The sequence below is a fragment of the Magnolia sinica genome, chromosome 7 (assembly GCF_029962835.1).
Source record: "Magnolia sinica isolate HGM2019 chromosome 7, MsV1, whole genome shotgun sequence".
NCBI classification, from domain to species: Eukaryota; Viridiplantae; Streptophyta; class Magnoliopsida; order Magnoliales; family Magnoliaceae; genus Magnolia; species Magnolia sinica.
Window position 1 is genome coordinate 2,576,215 of NC_080579.1, and position 12,054 is coordinate 2,588,268.

At 40.9% G+C, this 12,054-nt stretch overlaps 1 protein-coding gene across 5 annotated transcripts; it reads left to right on the plus strand.

Moving 5' to 3' along the window:
- The first annotated feature begins 1,336 nt into the window (after positions 1-1,336).
- LOC131250832 (uncharacterized) lies at positions 1,337-10,527 on the plus strand. 5 transcript variants are annotated; one of them, XM_058251173.1, is made up of 10 exons: positions 1,337-1,453; positions 1,548-1,586; positions 4,305-4,358; positions 4,476-4,545; positions 5,340-5,430; positions 5,519-5,580; positions 6,474-6,787; positions 8,451-8,484; positions 8,571-8,700; positions 10,091-10,527. In XM_058251173.1, the coding sequence occupies exons 3-10, from the start codon at positions 4,305-4,307 to the stop codon at positions 10,176-10,178; spliced, it is 843 nt and encodes a 280-aa protein (XP_058107156.1). In that variant the 5' UTR covers positions 1,337-1,453; positions 1,548-1,586; the 3' UTR covers positions 10,179-10,527. The 5 variants fall into 5 exon arrangements, with proteins under 5 accessions (XP_058107156.1, XP_058107160.1, XP_058107158.1 ...); XM_058251175.1 differs by lacking the exon at positions 8,571-8,700 and having other exon boundaries at positions 1,377-1,453; XM_058251174.1 differs by lacking the exons at positions 1,337-1,453; positions 1,548-1,586 and adding an exon at positions 3,844-3,915.
- The last annotated feature ends 1,527 nt before the right edge of the window (positions 10,528-12,054 follow it).

Here is a 12,054-nt window from a genome sequence, read left to right on the forward strand (position 1 = left end):
GTAACTATCTTAAAATTAATGCATATACAGAGCTGAAGTGGATGACGCTAAAGGAAACAATGAGAATTAAATGCGTGTTACTGAGATCTTCCCTGGAAACACAAAAGTTTTAATTCTACGATGATATTCGATTTTTCCCTTCATCCATGTTTGACCTTATGAACTGGTTGGATGGCAAATAAACATCACTGTAGACCCTAAGAAGGTTTAAAGGGTGGATATCATTATCCCCTTTATTTCCTGTGGTGTGGTTCACTAGAACTGTGGATATGCATCAATTTTAGAGTGATGCCCTAAAATGAGCTAGTGAAATGGATGGACGGTATGGATAAGATACACGCATCACAGGTGGGCCTTAAAGAGTTTACTCACTCTGCTAGTTATGCAGTACTCCATGCTCAATTTAAAGAGCTTACTCACTCTGCTACTTAAATTCCTAAGTGAATGAAATGGCTTAATGTGCATAAAATCCACCCTAGTAATCAGGCTCACCACTCTTTGATCAGCTTTGATCCAGAAAATAGATTGACTCAAAACTCAAGTGGGCCAACTCATAAAATCATTCCTTAAAGCCTCTCTATTTCACGTGGTATGGTTTACCTGAGTTTATGACTACTATTATTTATTTCTGGCTAATTATTTAATCCCATCAAATAAATGGATTGGATGGAATGTAAACACGGTGGAGGACCCTACACAAAACTAACGGTGGTCATCTCATCCCAACTTTTCCCTTAGTGTGTGGCCCACTGGAGTTCTGGATGCTCTTGATGATTTTTGGAATTAAGGTGAAGGTAAGATAAAGTGCCTGATACGCGGTGCTGATCTCATGAAAATTCCACTCATGTGGCTATTCATGCTGGAGATATGATTGTGTAATTCAAGGGGATACTTGCAATAATCTAAACAAGAGGGAAGTTTTTACAATTGTCAGAAATTATAGGGAGGTACCTTTTATTATCCCATTAAAAAAGAAGCGGTATGCATGTATTTTATCCACGCCGTACATCCGTTTTGCCAGCTCATTTTAGGGCATGAGCCGAAACATGATGAATCAGATCCAACTCTCAGGTGGACCACACAGTGGAGATAATGATATCCACCGTTGAAAACTTCCTAGGGCCATCGACGATGAAGGGAAAACACAGATATCAGCTTGATCGAAAACTCCTGGAGTTTTCAACGGTAGGCGTTCAATTCCCTCTATTTCCTATGCTGTGGCCCACTTGAGCTTTGGATCTGCCTCAATTTGGGCTAAAAAATTGAGCTGGAAAAACGGATGGACGGCGAGGATAAAAACACGTACATCACAGCGGGGCCCACAGAATCGTGCCAACAGGCAATCCGCTTCCTTCAAAAAACGCTCTTCCCGCTTCGTCCCTCTCTCTCGGTCTCAGCAAGGGGTTTAGCTTCCAAAGCCATCGCATCAAGGGATTTTTAGTAAAAATCAAGGGTAAGATTCAGAAATATATAGTTTCATTAATCCTCTCTCTCTCTCTCTCTCTCTCTCTCTCTCTCCATTTTCTGATCTTTTTCACTGCCCTCAGATTCCGCTCCTGAAACGAGAAAACGAAAAGGAGAAGAAGGTATGAATCTTTTCCCAATTTCATTTTCTTTTAATTTTCTGTATTTTTTTAAATTTTGGTTTTGTTTTCCCAATTCAATTTCCTGTGCTCTTTGGGAGAATTGCCGAAACCCTACTTGCTTTTGTCTTCAACGCTGAAAAACATACCCATGAATGAATCCATATTTCCAATTGATTAATGCAAATGGGGGTTTGGGTCACATATACATGTAGTCGTGAGATCCAGATCGTTCATCATGTGTTCCCCATCATGTAGATGCCTGTAGCAAAAAATCAGGCCGGTGCATTTGCCGTGCGGGCCATGGTGTTGGTTGAACTCTAGTATTGGCCGCCAGGTATTATGTAACAGTATCGGCTGGCATATCGGCCTGTAACAGCAGTATCAGCCCCTTAATGGTGCCAATACAAGCCGATACATCCCATTTTTTCATAGCGGACCGATACACCTCCCTATTGCATAACCAGGGTGACCATTTCCTTTCTATAGCCGCTGATACAGCTGTGAAGTAACGATTTTTTAATACCATTGTTGATGCAAACCCAAAAGGAAAAGCTAATAAATCAATAAGAAAAGAAAGAGATTGTGGGGAAACGCCCAACAATCCTCTAGCGGAATGCTAGAAATCACAAATGCAAGACTGTGAGCAAGCTCAACAATCCTCTAGTATAGAACTAGAGACCACTCTCCCTCCAATAGCCACCGTTAGGAAAATAAGAAAATTTCATAAAGAGAATATTGATCAGCTTGTCTTATTCCATATGCCATAGGTCCTATTTATAATCAACCTTACAATTTGTAATAAAGGATATGAAAACTACAAAAATAGGGAAGCACCTAAATAAAAAAGCATTCTAATTAAGAAAATGCCTAAAATAAGAAGATATATAGATAAGAAAATATTTAAAATTATTCCCTGCCTAAAATAAAGATATGAAAGAAGGAGCAGATTTCCTAATATAGAGATTTGAAAGAAATGGGAAGTGGTGATGGGCTAGAAAAGGAAGGTGGTCCTTTTCTTGTACACACGTGTGGAGCGTGCTCGCGTAAGATGTGGGCCTTTTCTTCAAATCTTGATCAATTGGCATGTGTGACCATTTGGTTGCATCAATTGTGGGCCGCCTTTAAACTGGAATTTGATTTCATACATGCACTGTCCAGTTGATGAATGGATCTGCCTGGTTTTGGCCTGGGGCATCTAAATTGAATTGCCCACATGATGGATGGCCTGGATCTCATTCGCATATACTTGTGAGTGCTGTTCGTGTTTTGTCAATACCTTAAAGAGGCACTACACAATGTGCTTCTTTTGGTATAACTTGGGCCAGGAAATCATCAAAAGATGGTATCAGAAGGAGGCTGCAACTGCACCTCAACATGATATCATCAATTTCAAGTTGAACACTTTAATCTCATTGTATGTAACCATATCTTCAGCTCATTTTTCATAGTTTACTATCTGAAATAGTCTTCCAAAGATCATAGCTAGTCATGGCACCTGATCTGGCTTGCTGGAGAAGTCTGCGATATCTACGAATATGTCTCATTTGATCTTCAATGTGATTGCAATAACTAGGCCCATGATAGTGGGACTGATATGGATAATGAGGCTGATGTGGCATCATGACCCTGGTCCTTTCCAAGGTTATCGTGGTGGCTGGTATCCAGATTGGGGATTGTATGCACAGTAGCATGCTCCCTTCTCTCTACCTGGCATGTGAAGTACAGGCTGTCTAGAAGATACACTACTTATTTCAACATGTCCCTCTAGATTGAGATGTTTCTTAGATACTCCATTATACATGGATTGGAGTTTCCTTTCTTACCATCCTTCATAACAATCATCTGTTCTGTCAGATCATCCACTCAACTTGTCATAGGATCTGTCAGACTATTCATAGCACCTATCTGTTCTGTTACCACTTGCATCTGTTGCATTGTCTTCTTCAAAAGCTTGTTTTGATCTTCCCCTTACATCCTAGGACTAAAAGATGTCCAGCTATATGTGCACATTTAATTTTGGAACTAGATGGGGGCAAAGATTTGACTGGAATATGGATAGATTTTGGAATTTTGGTGGGTTGTTTTTGGGTTGCAATTGGACAGGGCCATTTTAAACTCAAAAGGTGATGGTAATTGCACTGCAGGTTATAGGTTGGAAGTTGGCTAATTTAAGAACTGATTGAGGGTCTGTTTTGGGACAGATTTTGAGGTTGGGTATGTAATAGGATTGAAGTTGGGGAAGGAATGGGGCTGTAGTTTGTACTTTGGACAGAGATGGGTGTTTAAGGTTGTTTCAGAGTATGCAGATTCTGAAGGCTGTTTTTGACAGGTAGTGTGCACAGTTGGGTGGCTCCTAGGTTGAGAACTGGGACGGGCTCTAGGGCTGGGATCTGTTCTGGAAAGTATGATTGTGACTGTTCTTGGCAGCCTGTTTTCTCCTTTTCCTTTCTGAATGACATACCATATGGATGCGCTATGGTACCTTGACATGGATGTGGATATGGAGACTACACAATTTAAAAAATAGCAGGATGTGGCTAAAGCCATAACCATGCCATATTCTGTATTCCTACTCATACTGTATCTTTTGGGTATAACTGCTCTTGATCTGTACAAGTGTCTAGGTATCATATCAGTTGCATGCTACATGCATTCTTGTGACAGCATTCACCCGCTTGATTTTTATTTTTTACAAAGTTCTTCTAATTTCTGATGCAGATGGAGATGCAGTTGCTGTACTCCAAGCTTCATGATAAGTATACAGAGCTGAAGGTTTGCATGGCTTTTGACACTAGTCTAATTTTACAAGAATTATTGAGAAGTGCCTTCTTTTTTTCTTTTCGTTTTTTCTTTTCTTTTTTTCATTACTTCTGGGCTCGGCATGTTTAGATGAGAAAGGAATCTGAGATTGAGCAGTACAACCGTGAACAGAAATCAAAGTTTATGAATTACATATCTGGTACTTTTTTTCCTCATCATATTTCTTATCTTTCATTTACTTCATTTGGTTTTATTGCATTTTCATCATGCTTCAAAATTGTCAGCACCACCTATTTCGTCAGTCCATATCTCTATTGAACTGTATTATGCTGTTGATAATCTACATTTTTTTTCCTCTTATATTCTTTTCTTCAGATCCTACTACATGGACAGCCTCATTTCTTGAAAACCAATCCGCCTTGACTTTTTCGTGGTAGCATATGGCCTCTTCATGAAACAATTTCTTAATATATGAAAACAGCATCACAAGTCATGTTAGATTAGAGGAAATATACAATCTTCAATTGAGCATTTGCTTGTTCAACAAACTGTAAATGTGGCGCTCAGCTTTTGGCCATCCAGATGTTTCAGATGGGTGGGACTTGGTGGATTGAGATGTTCCAAATGTTTCTCCCATCAGAGAATGCTAACCATCCAATTGGGTCCCAGTTGAATGTGGACTGTTAGTTCCAGTTGTCTATTTTTACCGAATGTCTATCATCTGATAGGGAGAATGTTGGAGGATGTCCCATACCAGATGGGGGCACACCAGAACAACAGCATAGGTTATTGTTAAGATTAGACCTACCTGTACCATTGCTGGGAAATGAAAAAGGAAATAGGAAAAGAAACCCTTTTTTCTCTTGAACACCTAGGCCTTGATAGTATGAGATTATCGAGCATAATACAAAGAAAATAAAAATAAAAATCTCTTAAGATATTTAGCATTTTGCATACTATAATGGTTGAATGTTATGTGTATTGCACATGCAGCTGCAGAGGAAATGATAGAACACCTGAAAACTGCAAATGAGAGTCTGCAAGCAAAGATAAATGAGTTGACAGATAAAATAATTCCAGATAGGCACGCTCTTTTCAAGTACATTAACTGCTCCAAGTTTTAGTGCTGCTGAAAATCTTGGATTTCTAAAGCATAAGCTGTCTGGTTACAGGTCTGCTGAGGAGTACCAGTATGCCGAATACCAAAAGCTTTTGATTGAAGAGAGGCAAAAGAGTGAGGAATTATTGTTCCATTTGAATATTTCCATGCAATATGTGTACATTGGTCATGTTCCATTTGACCATGCAGTGTTTCCAATATTCTAACATGCTAATCCTGGGAACCATCCTTGGTTTACCTGCCTTATTTATTCCTCTTGTGGGACTTGTATAGAATGCCATTTCTATAAAATATGTGTACATTGGTCATGTTTCATCTGTGGTTGATGTATGTTTCAGTTTCAATTGCCATGGGTTTTAGCTGAATTGATATTGTATTTGTAGTGTTAGTTTGATTTATTTATTTATTTATTTATTTTTTGCTGTAAAAAATCAGCATCTTAGCTATCTCCAATTCATTTGGAGTTGGCTCTATGAATCGTGTTTCGCCAATCAGTCCCATTGAAGGTTTTTTTTTTTGCCCTAAAAAATCAGCATCTTAGCTATCTCCAATTCATTTGGAGTTGCTTTATGAATCCTGTTTCACCAATAAGTCCCATTGAAGGCCCTATCCTTAGTGTGCGAACCTCCTCTTTCTCACCACCTCAAGTCAAGTCTCTTTACTGGCCCCTCAGCCCTAATCAAAGTTCCCCACCTCGTCAAGGCCATTTACAGCTTTCATAGCACATGGGCTAACCATCTCAATCGGCTGTCCATTTTATTTCCTATTGGATCCACTCTTAGACTTCTCCTCACTCTTGGTTCTATCCTCCTCAGCCTTTCCACCCATCCATCTTAACATCTTCATCCCTGCAAAGCTCATCTTTGTGCAGTCGCATTGTAGTTGACGGACATTCTATCCCATCTGGAATAGATGGTTGAATAGCTATGTTATAGAACTTTTTCTTAAGTCTCATTTGCATGTCTTGATCATACAATACTCTCATTTGTCTGTTTTATGTTTGGCAGCCAAAGAACTTTCTGAAGAAGTTGAGAGGCTTCGCAACCTGCTACAGGAGAAATCTGATTCTATTGATAAGAATGACGACAGCATTGATGGGCAGCTGAAATCCCCTTATGGAGGTTCTCAACTTAGATCAAGAGATCTATCTGAAGGCTCAGCTGGATTGAAGACACTAAGGCCATGTTCTGGGGTTCAAACTGAAGAAGTTATGGTTATTCCAAATGCCGGTAGTCAAGAGGAGCATGTCATGGTAAAAGAACCAGAAAGAGGTCCGGGTAAAGGCATGCCCTACAGCGATGCTCTTGGAAACAGTCAGCAGGTATTATTTTTCAAGGGTCTGAACTCCTATGTTTGTTCACCAGCAAAAATGGTGGTGACTCATCTGCCGCACATATGGCGTACGGTTAATTGTCCAAATAGAGGGACTCATTGTGGATGGAACATAGCCTGAAAATTGCTAAGTGGACAATCACAACCATCTAGTATTTATTGGATGGGATGGATAAAAATAAAATGGTATGCGAATGCTTGTGATCATATTGTTAAGATGTCCAGTCAGTGTGTCAGTTTGGCTATATACTCTACCAACAATGAGGCCAGCAGTTTTGGACAGTACGGATCTCCATACATGCATGCCACATGTGAGGTGGATTTTTACTACATTTTTAATTAAGGTATTACACAGGGCTTGTGCCAACAGGTCAGAACTGTCAGGTTTTCAGTTTGTACAAGTGGGGCCTATAGTTCAAAGATCCAAATAATTGATATGATGGGTCTTATGGTGGATGGCCCATGTACAAAATGTCCCCCAGATTACATGATGGCAGCATGTTTCACCTTTTTTCTTGGTTGGATGTCAATGGTTGTTGTCCTCTCTCTCGTCTCAACCAAATATTTGTAGGCCACCTATGGGAGGATTAGGACTACTTTGAAAAACTTTTGGCTCATATAGAAAGTGAATCCCATGGCATAAACTGTTTGGATTACTGAACATGGGCCCACTTGCCCCCACTTGGACATAATATGTACAACCTTTTGACATGAGCATTGTTTAATACCTCTTTTAAAATGGTGGTTAACTATCACCATGGTTTAAGCCTTTCAAAAAAAAAAAAACTATCACCATGGTTTACCCTTTTAAAATTTATACACAGGGAATGTGGCTGATTTATTTGTGAAAAATCCTTAGGAGTAAGGCCATGTTTGGGCCGGGTCAGGCTAGGCCTGAGCTCAGTCTCATACTTAAGGCCCAAGCCCTGAGCCCGGAGACCTAGCATTGCAGTCCTGGAGCCTGAATATGAAATAATTGGTTAGGCCTGGGATCGACTCAGCCCAGCCCAAAAATTGGTAAATTTCATCTTCTCCACTAGAATGTTCCTAATCTGCCCATTGATCAAGTGGGTCATACATGCACAAAGAAATAGACGCGTGAATGAAACCAACAGTCTACCTTCAAGACTCATGGGTTGCTTAATCGAGGATGGGAATATCATCTTTGTAGGATATAAGTATATCACGTGCACATATGAAGTCGGGTTGGGATGAGCCAGGTTGGGCTAAATTGACTTGGGCCAAAACCTGGACCGAATTGATTGGGCCATGCATGGTAGGCCCAAGCCTGGCCATGGGCCAAGCTAATAGCTCCAAGCCCAGTCCAAAGCTGGGTTGGGCCTGTCAGGCTGGGCGACCCGCCCATTGCCACCCTTAGCAGATGTTATGTGAAGCCAGATTTAAGAGAAGAATAGCATCAGAAATGCAGAGGTGGCACACCTGTGTGATTTTTGGGCCATCCATTAGGCAGGGTTCACCATGAACACGCTCTGCATTTCACACATGTGCAATGTTGTGAATCACCTCTTCAATCCGCCTTCACGTGGATTTTCTTGCCATCTCTCCACAGGTGGGGAATGCACCAAACCTCTTAGTAGTAAATTTTTGTGACCTTCTGGTCATTACTTTGACCCTGGTTTTTTAATTTTCAGCCATGCAGCTGTAGAAGAACCATGGCCAGTTCAGGTATGTCTCAAGCATATAAATCTCTACCTTTTCACTTTGACTCTCTGGCAAACGTTTAACTGTGATGATTCTGCCAAATTTTCTAGGAGATGGTTTAAATGACGTTTGCCATGGCGATTGCCACTTCCAAACGCTTGTGGAGTGTTTAGTTGGCATGAAGTTTTCCACGGTTAATCAAACAGAAGGACTGTGTTTCTGTACTTCACCAATCGATTGGTAACCCTCCAGTCCCAGATGGCATTCTCAGTTCTTTCAGTTTTGACAGATTGTTAACTTCTTAACCAGTAAAACGGTTATGGCGGATACTATGCAGTTTGAGGCTTGTTAGTTCCGAAAAACACTACATTCCAACCTGGCAGGTCCGTTGATCTGAGCAGTGCATAAGGTGGCACCCACCATGAAAATTAACTGACACAAAGATCAGGCTAGGCCACCCATCATCGAGGAGACATCATCATCATCATTTAAGCCTTATCCCAACTAATTGGGGGCTGGCTACATGAATCCTGTTCCCCCATTCAACTCTATCAAGGACCATATCCTCAGTTAAACACCATATGCCGTTAAGTCTTTTTCTTTCTACCTCCACCCATGTCCTTTTGGGCCCTCCCCTTGCCCAACCTTCAACTTGAACCAATTCACTCCTAACTAGTCAGTTCTTGGTCTCTGTTGCATATGACCAAACCATCCAAGTCTACTTTCCCTCATCTTATTACCTATTGGTGCTATTCTCCAATATCCATTTCTAGTTCTATCCTTGTCTTCCCACTCATCCATCTTGATATCCTTAGCTACGTTGAATGTGGACCATTAACAAATTCTGATTGAACTGTCCATTCTCTTTGCTACCAATTACCTGCCTAATTAGTGAACTGTGGACCCCAATTTTCATGCCAGGTCATCCTCATGCAGGGCCCACCCTAGGCACTGCTTAGATGTCTTACGCACACCAGGTTGGTATGTAATGTACCTTTGCTCCATGTAAAGATGAAAGTGGGTTAGAAATCCTCTTTTAGTTTTGCTCAATGGTATTAAATTTCCCCTGTTAAATATAGTGTATGCTTAGGTGAATGCCTGTTTAACTTGAATTTAACTAGAACATCTATTAGAATGACTGTATGAGAGGACCGTGAAGTTCTATGTCCAACGTCAGTCTATTACAGTCATGCACATGCGGGGAAGGGATGTGACAACACAAAGTGATCTGAAACTTGGTGGCTGGGACTTGCGAACCCATGGCAACAGCAGTACAGCTTCAAATAAGCAAAGAGAGCAGACAAGGCCAGATCATAGTGAAAGCAAAGCTTGCACTAGGATCTTCTGATCCGGGAGGTTTTGCGGACATCCCCAATCCACAGTATGGCCCATCAGTTTGACGATTTCGATCACTGAAACATGGGTCCTGTATGTATGGAATCTTGTAATACTATAATTACTCATAACATAAACCTGTGCAGAAATCACTGAAATTGAAGGTCCACTATACGACAAATATGAATATCATGCATAGCAAATTTAAGCAACCAACATCTATTAGCATACATATGGATATCGAACATGGCATTAGAAATTAGAGATGATATTGATACGTGTGGTTTGGTTGCAGGCTATTCTTTCAGCTTAACATGGGTGAAAAACGTAGTTGGGGAGGAGCCGGAGTTGCTGTATCATGTTGTCTCACTTGGGACGTTTGAGAGGCTGGCCCCTGAGTGGATGAGGGAGGATCTGATATTCAGCATGAGCATGTGTGCCATTTTCTTTGAGAGGGTGTTGCAAGTCACCAGGCTTCACTGCTGATGTACTGGCAATTCTCAAGTGCTGTTGCTGAACCTACATACCTTTCCATTGTGGGGCATGCTTCGTGTTGTAATCTAGTAATTAGCTTTTCAATCACTGGTTGAATTCAATCACTTTGGTGTCTTGAAAAGAACTTGCTTCTTTTTTTCCTTTTTTTTTGTTCGTTTTTGTATGATGTTAAGTTTACAAACATTGGTGTTGTGTTTTAATCATAGTTCAAAAACTTAGAAACTTGACTCAGCTCAATGTTTGGCCGGGTTGGGTTGCTGCACTTGTCGTTACTTTGTTGGTTAAAGGTGGAGCTCACCTGGGGTTTGAAAGTCACCTGCCTTGTCTTTTTAATCCTGACCATGTTCCAAAAAACTACTTATTAAGTAGCTTTTTTTGTTTTTTTTACTTGCGTAAGTTTATAAATTTGGTTATTAAACTTAAATAAGTAACTTTTTAGAAAAAGTAACTTATTTTTATATATTATTTTTTATTGCTTCTCAACTTTCAAAAGTAACTTATTTTCTTCATGGTAAACATAACAACTTTGGAAGTTATCCGAGGAAACATGCTCTCGGTCATGAACCCTTTCTAAGCTCAGGAGATTGGAAAATCATCTACCGAATGGAAAGATGATATGGTGGGCCCCATGTAATGAACAATACACATCAAAGGTCCACCCTTAATGATGAATGGCTCACCTCGAAGGTGAGCCCCGCGTGATAGGCAACCCACATTGAAGGTGGGCTCCACATGATGGGCAGTTAGATTATCTACATAGAGATGGGTCCCACATGATGGGCAGTCCACATCAAAAGTCGGCCAAATGATGAGTGACCCATATCTAGGGTGGTTCTTGGATGATGGATGGCCCACATTGGAGGTGGACCCGCATGATGGACGGTCCACATCAAAGGTAAGCTCTACATGATGGGTAGTGGATATTGACGATGGGCTCTACACGATGGATAATAACATTGTTGGTGGGCCTCACATAATGGATGATTAACATCAAAGGTAATGAACTGTCCACATTAAAGGTCCTTCCTAACGATGAATGGCTCACAACCAAGGTGGGCCCTACATGATGGACAACCCACATCAAAGGTGAGGCCCATACAATGAACCATCGACATCAAAGGTTGGCCCCATATGATGGACAGCAGATGTGAGGAAAGATGATATGGTGGGATCGTTTGATCAGTGTTTTTCTTATGCTTTTTTTTTTTTTGGTCAGCTTGTTAGTACACCCACTGTCGGTTCACACTTCAGCGTCAGCTGACCTCACTAGGGATGGATACCAAGACCTCAGTGCTGTATCTTTAACTCAGTCTGCCACCTAGCTATGTATCAAGGTGTGTTTTTCTTATGCTCAGTGCACAATTGGATGGCCAGTCGCTTCGCATATACGGCATGGCAACCGTGGATGCGTCCTTATTCTTGAAAATTGCAGCAGAAAGTAGTCTTGGATGCGTCCTTATTCTTGAAAATTATGTGATTAAAAAGTCCACTGTAGCATAACCTTTGTATGGACGAAATACCAAACTGCCCCATTTCCATGGTTTGTCTCTTGACCGTTTGTGGGGCCCAACCTCCTAGCTGGTCCATATCTGCTATCTAGAAGTTCATTTCTGTGAACGATTGGATTTATGACATATCCAACGTCTGTCCCACGATTTGGACGGTTTTAATTTAAACTTGTGTACATGGCAGTTGCACAAACCTTGAGGTGCATGTGTACGAAGTACCACGCTGCATGCGTATGAAGAACCACGCCCCCCCTTG

Bases quoted from the DNA above. Each gene is read 5' to 3' on its own strand.
- LOC131250832 (XM_058251173.1), top strand. From the start codon at position 4,305: ATGGAGATGCAGTTGCTGTACTCCAAGCTTCATGATAAGTATACAGAG. The intron at 4,546-5,339 runs GTACTTTTTTTC...TTGCACATGCAG, and splicing joins GTTTATGAATTACATATCTG to CTGCAGAGGAAATGATAGAA. The intron at 6,788-8,450 runs GTATTATTTTTC...TTTAATTTTCAG, and splicing joins CTCTTGGAAACAGTCAGCAG to CCATGCAGCTGTAGAAGAAC.